Source organism: Bos taurus, chromosome 3, assembly GCF_002263795.3.
Source record: "Bos taurus isolate L1 Dominette 01449 registration number 42190680 breed Hereford chromosome 3, ARS-UCD2.0, whole genome shotgun sequence".
Taxonomy (NCBI): domain Eukaryota; kingdom Metazoa; phylum Chordata; class Mammalia; order Artiodactyla; family Bovidae; genus Bos; species Bos taurus.
In genome coordinates, this window is record NC_037330.1 from 33,690,545 (window position 1) to 33,702,706 (window position 12,162).

Here is a 12,162-nt window from a genome sequence, read left to right on the forward strand (position 1 = left end):
CCCAGCTCCCATGAGCCCCCTAAACCATGACACAGAGTGCTACAAGCTGAAAGGAGGCATCCCATGAATGCTGAATTAAAGAGGGAACCAGGCACAGAAGGGCCCCCCTTCTGTAGAGAACCCATGCTAAGGAACAGAGGTGCATGAAGTAGAGATAGAAATGAACAAGCAATGGTATAATCCCACCTGTGCCCAACCTCCCACCACACACACACACGCATGCCCATCCATACGGCCCTGCAGTGGACAACAGTAGGAAAAATAGACACCCACACACACCCAACACAGTCAGTCATGACTCCAGGAAGCCCCGAGAGAATAAGATAAGACACAGCAGGTGTGATTAAGGCTTTATTGGGCATCAGACAGGCTGGGCAGGAACCACACTGGGAAGCATGGACTGCATACCAGGCCAGGTCTGGTCTTCAGGGCAGCGCTGGGAGCTCAGAGCAGAGCCCCGTGGGCCAGGGGCCTGGCTGGGCTGCTCACAGCAGAAGTAATCATGGAAGGGAAGGATAGTCTCGGTGACTTTAATGCAGGAGGGATAATGTGGGGTGGGGAGGAACTTTGCTCAAAAATAGTGGGAAACTGAATCTTTAAAGTAGGGATGGAAAGGGGTGTGGGAGGGGGATAATGGGGCCAAGAAGCCATCTAGAGTGAACAGAAGGAAAAAGAAGAAGACAGATGGTTCTGCAGGCAGGAGGTCCACCTGGTCTCCAAGGCACTGGCTCCTCACGCCCATCTCCTGGTTGCAGACACTACTTGTTGCCCCACACGGCAAGCTTCATGAACAGAGGGCCTGGGAGGAAGCGGCTGGACTTCATGTAGGCAGAGATCTTCTTCAGGCCCTGAGGGTGGGAAAAAGAACACCAGGCCTCAGGTCTGCTGCCCCACTGGAACCCAGGCAGCTCTCCCCAAGTTTGGGACCTGGGGTACAGCCCTTCCATGTGGGAGTCAAATGTTGGGGCAAAAGATAGTCTTCTGGGGTCCCCAGCTCTGGGAAGTTAACTCTTCCAGTTTCTTATAATTCATCTGACATCCAGACTCACCACATATAGAGACTTTATACTGTATTAGGTGCTACATATCCACTAGACATGATGACATAGGTTCAGAATCTCTACACGACTCCCCTGCAAGATGGGTTCTACTGAGGCCGTTTACCAGAAGGGAAACTGAGGCACTCAGAAGATAAGCACCTCCCTCATGATCACACCGGACATAAGCAATATGGCTAGAATGTAGCCTGCTCGGTCTCCCTCTCCATTCTTAGTCTCTCTGCTGTACCCCCTTCCCCACAGCTGGAAACAAGGAGGCTCACTCATCATCCACTTACCCAAACAGTTAAGTGACCCGCAGGGCAGTTGCCCCCCATACTGTTACATTGTGTGGGCTTTCCTTTCCAGTAGACAGGTTTGGTGACTCCAACAGGGCCCAGAGAAGACTTTTTCCCCTCACCAGAACGTTACAAAGAGGTGGAACATTGGTACCAGCAAGCCCCCTTGTGCTGGTCTACTTCTCTACATATGAATACGAATTTGGCTGAGTTCTCTAGTGAGCTCAGATTTACCATCTTGGTTGACAATCTTGAGTTTTCTTCAGTGGTAGGTGAAAATGTACCTGACTTCTCAGTTCAGAAATACTGAGAAAGTACCCAGTAGAGAGAACAGGTCAGGATGAATAAATAGATCAGGGGTTGGCTGGTGTCTTTCCTTGAATTGACCGCTTTACTAGAGTCGGTAGGAATATAGTGTAGATACTACAGGCAAGAGCTTAGCTCTTTAGATAAGGAACAGAGCTCCTCCTGGCTAAGCAAGGCTTTCCCAGGCAATTGAGAAATTGTAGCAGAGGTGGAGGCCTCATACCATGGAGTCCTCATACCATGCAGCAGTCCTCATACCATGCAGCAGAAACCCACTCCTTAAAGAAACTCGCCCATCTGGGAGACACACGCAAAAGGTTTGGCAATCCTGGGTTCTCAGTGCCCACGGTGGTTTTAGACTGTCAGAAGGAAAAACTGAGACGTGTATAAAACCTGAAATGAGAGTTAAGCTCACAAACAGCAGAAGGGCCCACTACATACAGTTATCAGTAGCAAGTTGTCCAGACAGCCTCTGAAAAGGGAAATCAAACTTTCTAGGTAAAAGAAAGAGGAGTGACCAGTGACTTAACACCACAGGTTTGGATACATTACATATAAAGCTTAAACTATACTGAAGGAGATCTTGTCCTAAAAATCACCAAAGTGAGGTTCTTTGACATCACGAAATTGGGGTTTTTTTCGTGTACACAGCTAAAGAAACGGACTACAAGATCCAACAGACTGAAGAGAAGGCCTGTTTCAATTTGTATTTAGAAGCTTCTAAAAGAGGAAATGAGAAAGTAACTTTTGCAGAAAACCAACAAAAAATTGCTTGAAATTTTATCAGAATTTTTAAAAGGCTGCTGAAGCCAGCCCTACTCTCTACTGCTCCTCCCTGCTCCTCTAAGTACATTCTGCAATGCTCTCCTTCATGCTATTCAACTCTCTCTGAACTTCCTTTTTATAACACCAAAATTGATTCCCACAAAAGCAACAATAATTCAGAAGACTTGGTAAAATTGTGAATATTTTGGCAAAAATAGTTTTTAAAACTTTTTTTTTTTTTTTTACTTTAAGGAAACAAAAGGCCTTATAGGAGGAACTTGCTTCATCTCCCTGTGCCTTTGAGACATCAGTGTTCTACCTCATCTTCTTAGGCATCTTCTAGTGCATTTTGAGAGATTAGTCTCTGCAACTGTACAGGAACACATTTGGTGAACACTCAGCACTAAGCTGCACAGACTGCAATTCCAAGTCCTTCTGTCCAGCTATGCTAGCATTAGGTAAATGTGTCATTAGGGGTCCCAGTTCATAAAGGGTCTTTGTTGTTTCAATCTTCCTTGTATCTCCCTGTACAACAAAGGCCCTTACTTTCTTAGACTATATTTGTGAGTAAACGTCCTGGTTCTTGAGAAAGCTGCATCCTTTGCACTCTCTTGCAGGGATTCCTCTTGCCTCTTACTGGTTTGAATCACAACTAAGAATCCTAACAATGGATCTTTTAAACTGGAAAAACTTCTAAATTGGTAAATTTTTAGAGACCTCTCATTGTAAAAACAGTTGTTTTATTGGTACCCATGGAAAGATAAAATTAAAAGGTGGATATGCACAATATTGATAATCAGCTATATCCCCAAAGAAAATTAAAAGTTTAAATTAAAACAACTTTTTTTTAATTAAAGATGGATACAAAGAAATATAATCATTGCTAACCTTAAGAACTTCCTTAGTTTCAAATCAATCAACCAACAAACAAAAGTTGTTCATAGAGCCTTATTTGTGGTCTCACATTTCCCCTCAATTGATCTTACAGGTGCTAATAAAAACAATAGAATAACTAAAGTTAATTAGGTTAATAAACAGGGAATAGATAAAAGCTGAGGGGAAAATCAAGTGATTTCTTCCTACAAGTAGGAAATTTTAAAGGGACTGGTCCCAATAGGATAAAAATCTTGATATGGTTATTAAGAGATGAGATAAATGAAACAGAATTTGATGGCATGAAAACAAAAGTTTTGATACAACACTACCAAAAAGGACGTTTTTGATGGGCCAGAAAGACCCCTTTATCAGTCCCCCAAATATAAAGGGACCCAAACAAGTCCATTCTACTTACCCCAGTTTAGAAAAATTTTAAAGGTAAGAGGGTAAAAAAAATTACACTGAGATACTTGACCAGCAATTGCATGGGGCAATAAACCAAACAACCCAGTTAAAGACTGACAAAAAGGCCTGGATCCCTTGGCTCAACCCCTCACTGGAGCCCAAAACCCTTTATACAGGACTGGGTTAAAATGGCCTGGGAAATAAAAAGGGAAGTTTCTAGGACTCTTTATAAGACCAAGAGTTGCTAACAGAGTCCTGACAAGGGCTACGGTTAAAGGTATAACAGTTGATAGAACTGAGATTTGTTACGGATAGAAACAAACTCTGATGCAATGTTGGATCTGTTTCTTTTACTTTAAGCATTGCTTCCCATTGCTTTTGTTCACTAAAACGACACTGTCTATACCTAATAGCCTCCACAGGGGAACCCTGCCCCTCTGCCTAAATGTTAAACCGAAGTACCTTTGTTCAAGACCCTGGCTACCTATGGCTACAGGAAAGAAGAAATTAACACATCCCCTCCAGGAGGCTGGCCAAGACATTTGCAAGATTAATGGCTTTTTTACTTTACGGTCTCACCTACCCACTCTCAGTTCTATAAAACTGAGGCATATGGGCATCCAGACCCTGATAAGTTGGTTATTTTGGGACATTTGTCTGCCATCTTCTCAGTCCGCCAGCTTTCTGAATAAAGTCACATTCCCTCCCTCAACACCTTGTCTCTCAGATTATTGGCCTGTTGTGCAGCTAGCAGACCAAGCTTGGACTTGGTAACATATTTAAAAGTGGTATATTTGAACAGCTTTATGTAAGATGGTTACATCTCTTTTACCTGATTATACTGTGGGGATATACAAACATGTCTCACTGGGGAATGCTCCCCTGCCTCGCATAAGAAACAGCATATAATCTGCCTCTCAAACAATTTTAATTAAACATAATAAAGAAAACTAATAGGGTTACCTAAGCCAACAAACTATGAGATAAAAATTGCAGTCCAATATTCAGATACTCTAATATTCAAATACTCTTTGCAACCCCATGGACTGTAGCCTACCAGGCTCCTCTGTCCATGTAATTTTCCAAGCAAGAGTACTGAAGTGGGTTGCCATTTCCTTCTCCAGGGGATCTTCCCGACCCAGGGGATCAAACCCAGGTCTCCCGCATTGTAGGCAGACGCTTTACCATCTGAGCCACCAGGGAAGGTGTTCAATATTCAGGGCCTAATAGAAGCAATAACGGAGTTTGGTCTGGGAGGTTTGTTTGGTTGGTTGGTTTTATCTTTGTTCCTAGGATAAACTGGCCTGAGTTTGACTTGTGCACTCAGAAAGATGGCCTTCTGCAAACATTTGAAGACATGATACATTGATCCCTATAGTTCTAGAATACAGAAATCTTTTGATTTCCAGTTTAGTTGGAAATTTTCCTACTGATATAAAAAAGCAAATGAAAGAAAACGTACTTGGGAAAATCAATCTTTTGACATCATTTGGGTGGCAGCCCAGTTCTTCAGAGAATTAAAAGCAATTGTGTTTGTCTTGCAAATCTCCACTTATCAAGGGACTTCCCTGGTGGTTTAGTGGTTAGGACTCTGCCTTCCAAAGCAGGGACTCGGGTTCAATTGCTGGTCGGGGAACTAAGATCTCACGTGCCCTGGAGCAACGAAGCTCTCACATCACAGCCACTAAGCCCAGGAGCTCCAGAGCCTGCATACCACAACTGGAAAAAGCCCGAGCACCACAATGAAAGATCCTGCATGACGCAACTAACACGCTACGCAGTCAAACAGATGTTTTTTAAAAATCTCCACATACCAGAAATGTAAATACAGCTCACAATGACCTGAGACTAAGCAGGATTAACTTAATAAGGTAGAACCTGATACCAAAGGGAAGAAATAACAAAGAGGCCTCTTTAAACTCAAATGGTTGGAAAGGCTTCTTCACTCACAATATACTTGCTGCTGCTGCTGCTGCTAAGTCACTTCAGTCGTGTCCAACTCTGTGCAACCCCACAGACAGCAGCCTACCAGGCTCCCCTGTCCCTGGGATTCTCCAGGCAAGAACACTGGAGTGGGTTGCCATTTCCTTCTCCAATGCACGAAAGTGAAAAGTGAAAGTGAAGTCGCTCAGGCGTGTCCGACTCTTATCGACCCCATGGACTGCAGCCTACCAGCCTCCTCTGTCCATGGGATTTTCCAGGCAAGAGTACTGGAGTGGGGTGCCATTGCCTTCTCCCACAATATACTTAACGGCCTCTTTAAGGGTTTGTCAAAAATGAATGCAAGGACTTCCCTAGTGGTCCAGTGGTTGAAAATCTGCCTGCCAATGCAGGGGACATGGGTTTGACCCTGGACTGGGAAGTTTCAACATGAAACTTCATGAACCACAACTGCTGAGCCTGGGCTCTATAGCCAGAGTGCACGCCTAGAGCCCATGCTCCATGACAAGAGAAGCCACTGTGATAGAAGCCAGATGACCACACTAGAGATTAGCCCCAGAAGGAAATGGCAACCCACTCCAGTATTCTTGCCTAGAGAATCCCAGGGACAGGGGAGCCTGGTGGGCTGCCATCTATGGGGTCGCACAGAGTCGGACACGACTGAAGCGACTTAGCAGCAGCAGCAGCTGCAACTAGAGAAACCTGTGCCCAGGAACGAAGACCCCAGCTGAGACAAAAATAAATACATATTTTTTTAAATCTATGAAAAAAAAGAATGAATACATATCTTATTCTTTTCCATGAGGAGTAAAAAGCCTGAAGATTTTTCTTCATTATTAGTTATATAAAGGGGTGAGCTGCCACCAACTACAGTCACTCACAAACAGTATACCCTGAGAAGAGCTCAGGATGAAGAAAACCAGGATTAAACATTCTGTGATTTGGACATGGGGTCCTATAGAGAGTTAGGATGCATCCCAAACTAAGAATTACAGTGACCTAAGATTCATGCATCTTCCTACACATAGAAGAGCACTAAGGTCATTAACTTGAGATGTTGGTGTTTTGATGATTAGCACTAATCTTTTATCAAGATGCATGCTTGGCTACATGTATTTCCGAGTCAAAATGTATACACCTACTGTCTCCTACCCTACATCTTCAGAGCTCTCTGAGAGGCTGTCTCTTGGGCTACAGTCCTCAGTAAGGTCTCCAGATAAAACTGTAACTTGCTGCTTTTAAGTTCTGTCAAATGTTTTCCAATCAACATCTCATTATAGGAGTATTTGTTCTTTTCTTTATGCAAAAATATTCTCTTTTTCAGAAAAGGCTCCTAGGTTCCCAGGGTTTGCATAGACAGATGGGCCCTTAGCAAAACAAAGGCACTCAGAAAGTGCCTGAGCAACTTGCAGAACCACATCTCACCCAATGACTCAGCAAAACATGGATGAAACATGATAGGAGGGTGTGGAGCACCAAGACTAGCCCAGGCCACACTCTAATTATTCCACTGCAAGGACATAGACCAACTGCGTGGCATGGGACCTCAGCCCACTCTCACTGGGCCCCAACCTACCTCATCCCCAGTCCCGCTGCAGCCAACCAGGCAGCAACACTCAGGTGTACCTGCGCACCACCTTCCCAAGACAGACAATGCTCAAGAGTTCCAAGCACTCCAAGATCTAGGGCTGCCTGTGCCCCACAGCCCAGGGCCCAACAGGCCACACGCTACAGCCCACATCTGTCCCCATCCTGCCTGCTGGGCAGTAATCCCAGCTCTTGCAAAATTCTCAAGGCAACACGTCTTGGACTAAAACCAGAGCTGATGAGAACTAGCTGAGAAAGCAGATTTCATGATGAGGAGTGGGAATACTAAACAGAATGAAGGCTGAAAGCCTTTAGGGCTAAAGCCTCAAATTCCCAAATCCATCACAAAGCAGACTTCTTTGCTCTCAAATTAGTTGACCGAGGGTGACAATGATGAGCTGAGAGGTGAGATCAGGCTGTGCACCTCCAGAATCAAGGTGGCTCCACCTACACCACACAGCTTGAGGTCTCTGTAGTTCTCCAGCTGCACTGAGCCCAAGAGGCTGGGTGCCAAGACTGCATGACTTCTGTATCCCACTTGTGCCTGACACAGTGTCTCATACAGGGGAGAGGATCAGATCAGTGAATGTGACTTAAAATGAATGCACTATCACATCTCTGAGATGGAATCTGGAGTTAACATGAAGGAAGAAGGGACAGGAGATGAGGAGTGAAGGAACTGCCCACCATAAGAGGTGTCAAGATGAAATCCTTGCACAGGACACCTCTGTATGCACCCAAATCCCAGCACCAACTACAGATGTGACAATCTCAGAAAAACAGGGCGGGGCTCAATTGCTGCAGAGCCCTTTGGAGATCAGGAGAATATATTGTCTGTGTTTTTAGTACTTGATATCAATCCTACTGTGTCTCATTCTACTAATGCCAGCTGCATACCATCTCCTGAATATTCTGCTTCCTACACACTTTCCAGAACTGTGAACCCAGACAATAAAAGGACCTGAGCTTTTCATTTCAGTACAGGAGATGGACAGCCACTGACTGCTGCCCATAGAAGCCAGACAGTCTGACTAGGAGTGCTGACCCAGCACAGCCTGTACTGGTTGTGTGACCTTCAGAAATTACTTATCCTTTCAGCTTAATTCCTTATCTGGAAAATGGAGAGGATAATTGTTCCACATGTAGGAATGTTATAAAGATTAAATGTGACACAATACACGTCAGTAACTGAGGAGAGATTCTGGTAAACAAAATTCTCCATAAATGATAGTCTTCATTGTAGTCCCAACTAGGAAATCAGGGAGAATAAGAGAGAGAAGAAAGACGTAAATACAAGGGGTTCAGGAGAATCACCTCAAAACGAGAAATGAAGTCTTTCAGGTTTGGGAATGCGTCCAGGCACTTGGGCTCAAATATGCGGTGCATGTCAAGGACGTCATAAACCAGGAAATCCACATAGGTGAGCTGCAGGAAGACAAACCGTGAATGCGGACTGAACTCTGAACCTGGGGAAAATGACAGTTATCCCGCCCCCAAAGCCGTCCAACTCACCTTGTCCCCTGCAAACCAAGGCCTCTTCCCCAGAAACTCTGAGAACAGCTTGATTTTTTCAGGGATCTCCTTCAAGAAACCAGGCTTCAGTTTCTCCTGAGACACAAAACAGCTGTCACCACCCTCACACACAGACTTCCCGGCACAGAGCAGTCCTCCCGGCAGAGAGCAGTCCTCCCAGGGCTGTGTCTGATCCCAGCCGTCAGGTGAGCAGTCATGTCCCTTGACTGTACGTGAGTCAGGGTCCAGGGCCAATTCAACCCACCTGTGTTCACTAGACTCCTATGGGAACCATCTCCCATCTGTGAGAGACTGTGGGAAGGCAAAGGGCAAAACGCACTGTTCCCGGACCTGTCACCACTCAGCTCCAGACATCTGCCCTGGGTCAGACCAGCAGTGCTGTGAGACCTGGCGGAGCTTGGTCCTCAGACCTCAGGCTGATCAACACTAAAATGACTAGGAAAGAAGTCCTACATTCCAGTGTGGGAGACAGGAATGGTGTGGACGTCTGAGCAGTTTCTGAATAGCTGGAGAGAACTGGAAGCTGAAAGGAAGGACGGAGAGGAAGAAAGGCTAACCCTGGGCTGCCCAATGGACACATGTCCTGATCCCTGAGATGCCAAGAAGGAGGCTATGTGGTAAGGAGAAAAACATTCCGTTTACGAATTGAATTTCTATCCAGGGGAAGCTGGACTCCTCTTAAGATTAGAGGGAACTGAGTTAGAGTTTCAAAGGAAATGTCCTGGTGGATCACTAGCTCCAAGATCAAAATCTAAAAGACCAGTTGATGAGATCCTGACAAGCACCTCACACCCTCTCCAACTCAGTGGGAAGGACTCACAAAGTCAGGGCTGTAGCAGATCCTAGCCATGGCCAAGCGGACATCCATAACCTGGTTCTCCAAAATGTCCACACGAATCATCTCCTCCTCTGTCTCCCCACCTGTGGCCACACAACAGAGATTCACCCTCAGCCTCCCATTACAGCCCAACCCAGGGCATGGCCACTGGTGTCCCTGACCCCAGCTCCAGACCCACTCACACAGGTTGTGCTTGCGAGCGATGTACCGAAGGATGGCGTTGCTCTGGGTGAGCTTGTGAGTCCCATCGATTAAGTAGGGCAGCTGGAAGAACAACAGGGTCTGGTTATTTGGGCCACCAGACTCCCCTGTACCCCCTCTATTGACCAAGGGCAGATATGAAATCTGGCACTCACAGAGCCTAAATACTGTGGTGGGCACTAAATAATATGCTGCAAAATGGAGGGATGAGCTGGGACAGAGTATCATGGAAGGGCAAGGGAGAGAACCAGGAAGCTGAGAGACAGAGCAGAAGGCACCTGTTCCTGAAACCTCTAAGCCAGGAAAGGAGATGGATGGAGATATTGTCCACTCCCCCTCCCAGCACCCCAGCCCCTGCACCTACATTGGGGAAGTCCAGGCCCAGCTTGAATTTTTCATTCAGCCACTGGCTTCTGTCATAGTCGGGAGCTGAGAAAAAGAAGATGCAGTGAAACAACCTCCCAGGAATCCAGCCCTCCTTCCCGGGGGGACCGACCAAGGAATCAGAGGCAAGACCCCCTGAACTGGTGGATACGGATTCTGAATTGGATTCTAATCTCACATGGAGCTTTGGGGGAAAGCACACGTAGAAGGATTTGGAACCTCCCTGAGCTGAGGCTTACAGAGAGCTAATGCAAGCACTAAGCAGAGCCCAAGGGGCTCTCATGTCCTGCTTTGGAGGACAGCTGCACCCTCAAAGGGTTTGGGAAGGGGCAGGTCCCTACTCCAGCTGGTGGAGTTTGAGGGATGGGAGCAACAAGGCAGAACATGGGTTGCTTGGCAACCAATCAGCATGAGCTGGGCAGAAGTCAGAATAGGAAAAGGATTCCATTACCATCTCCTACCGAGTACTGCCTCTCCTCATAGTTTGTGTCTGTGTACTCCAGGAGAAGGCGGATGGCATGGGCCAGCTGGGAGAGACGGTGGGACAGAGGGCAGACGTCAGTCTTGACTGCAAAACTCTCACTGTTCCAGGTCACTTCCACACCTCCAACTCCCTCAGCACCATCACCTGCACCAGCCCACCCACGCCACACACACACACATGCCAACAACCAGATAAGATGATCGGGGTGAGGGGAGAGGGGCTCCGCTGCAGCAAGTCCTGTGGAAGTTTCTGGTTTGAACCGGCCTCAGCCTTGCAGCATTTTCCCAAGGGGGCGCAGCATTTCCCCACCCGCCTCCACCTTGCCCGCCCCGGGGGACCCCAGCTCACCCCGCGGATGTCCCAGTAACCCAGGATCATGGGCATGGTGCAGGTTATGACGCTCAGAGTGCAGAAGCTTCAGCGCAGCTGGGCTTGAAACTTGTCTTCTGAATCCGGGATAAAGCGGGCCCGGAAGCACCCGCCCCTCTTCTCGGCTCCGCCCCCAGCCCAGCCCCTGACTCAGCCCCCGGCCTGCAGAGCAGGGTCTACTCTTGTCTCTCTCTCCGCAGATTCCTATGGAAGCCAATCTCTGGGCGCCTAGAGATCAAAGGCCGCCGAGGTCGGGCTCGCCTGGTTCCCGACCCCAGAGAGACGTCAGCTAACCGGTGGAGTTGCCAGTGCCCTCGGGAAACAAGCCTGAATCATGACATTAAATCGGCCCGTGTTACAGGAAGATGAGAACCCCAGGCAGTCCTAACGTTCCCCCATTATTTGCAACCCTAACGCTCCCCCATGATTTACAATCCATGATAGCTGCAGTCTTCCAGAAATGAGTATCAGTGCGATAGGAGCACTCCAGTATTCATGCCTGGAAAATCCCATGGACCAAGGAGCCTGGTGGGCTACAATCCATGGGGTCGCAAAGAGTCGGACACGACTGAGCGACTTCTGTGTGTGTGTGTGAGATAGGAAGAGTAGAAAGGAGGCAGAGAAAGGAAATGTGCCCTCCATGTCTTCCTTTCAGGGACTGTGGAGGGTCCTGCCCTCCTCATGTGCCTGAAAATAAAGATGTAACATAAATTAATCAAGTAGTTTATGGCCTCACTTGTGAATCTAAATCCAGATTCATGCACAGCAGAGAAACTACCCAGGTGCAGCTCCAGAGATGTCCTGACAGACAGCTCCATGTCTCTCACATTGATGGGACAGTGAGGGGTAGTTTGGTGGGAATGTGACCCAGGGGAGAGGACCTGTCCTCTGGGTGGGTGGCTCCAGAGGGTGTCTAGAGAAGGGTGACAGCCTGGACGACTCCACACAGGACCAGAGTCAGAGTGGCCCAGACACCCTTGGCTGCCTAGATCCACAGTCCCAGCCCTCACCCTGGGATATGTTATTCAGTTCAGTTCAGTTCAGTCGCTCAGTCGTGTCCGACTCTTTGTGACCCCATGAGTTGCAGCATGCCAGGCCTCCCTGTGACCCAATGTGATTTTAAGAGAGTGATCTGTG

At 47.2% G+C, this 12,162-nt stretch overlaps 1 protein-coding gene across 1 annotated transcript; it reads right to left on the minus strand.

The window, feature by feature from the left end:
- Nucleotides 1-338: 338 nt before the first annotated feature.
- LOC327709 (glutathione S-transferase M1) lies at nt 339-11,104 on the minus strand. The gene is given in 8 exon segments (NM_175825.4): nt 339-848; nt 8,531-8,641; nt 8,729-8,824; nt 9,570-9,670; nt 9,770-9,851; nt 10,153-10,217; nt 10,624-10,699; nt 11,005-11,104. Coding segments are annotated over 8 exon segments (657 nt in total). The 5' UTR covers nt 11,041-11,104; the 3' UTR covers nt 339-758.
- Nucleotides 11,105-12,162: the final 1,058 nt, after the last annotated feature.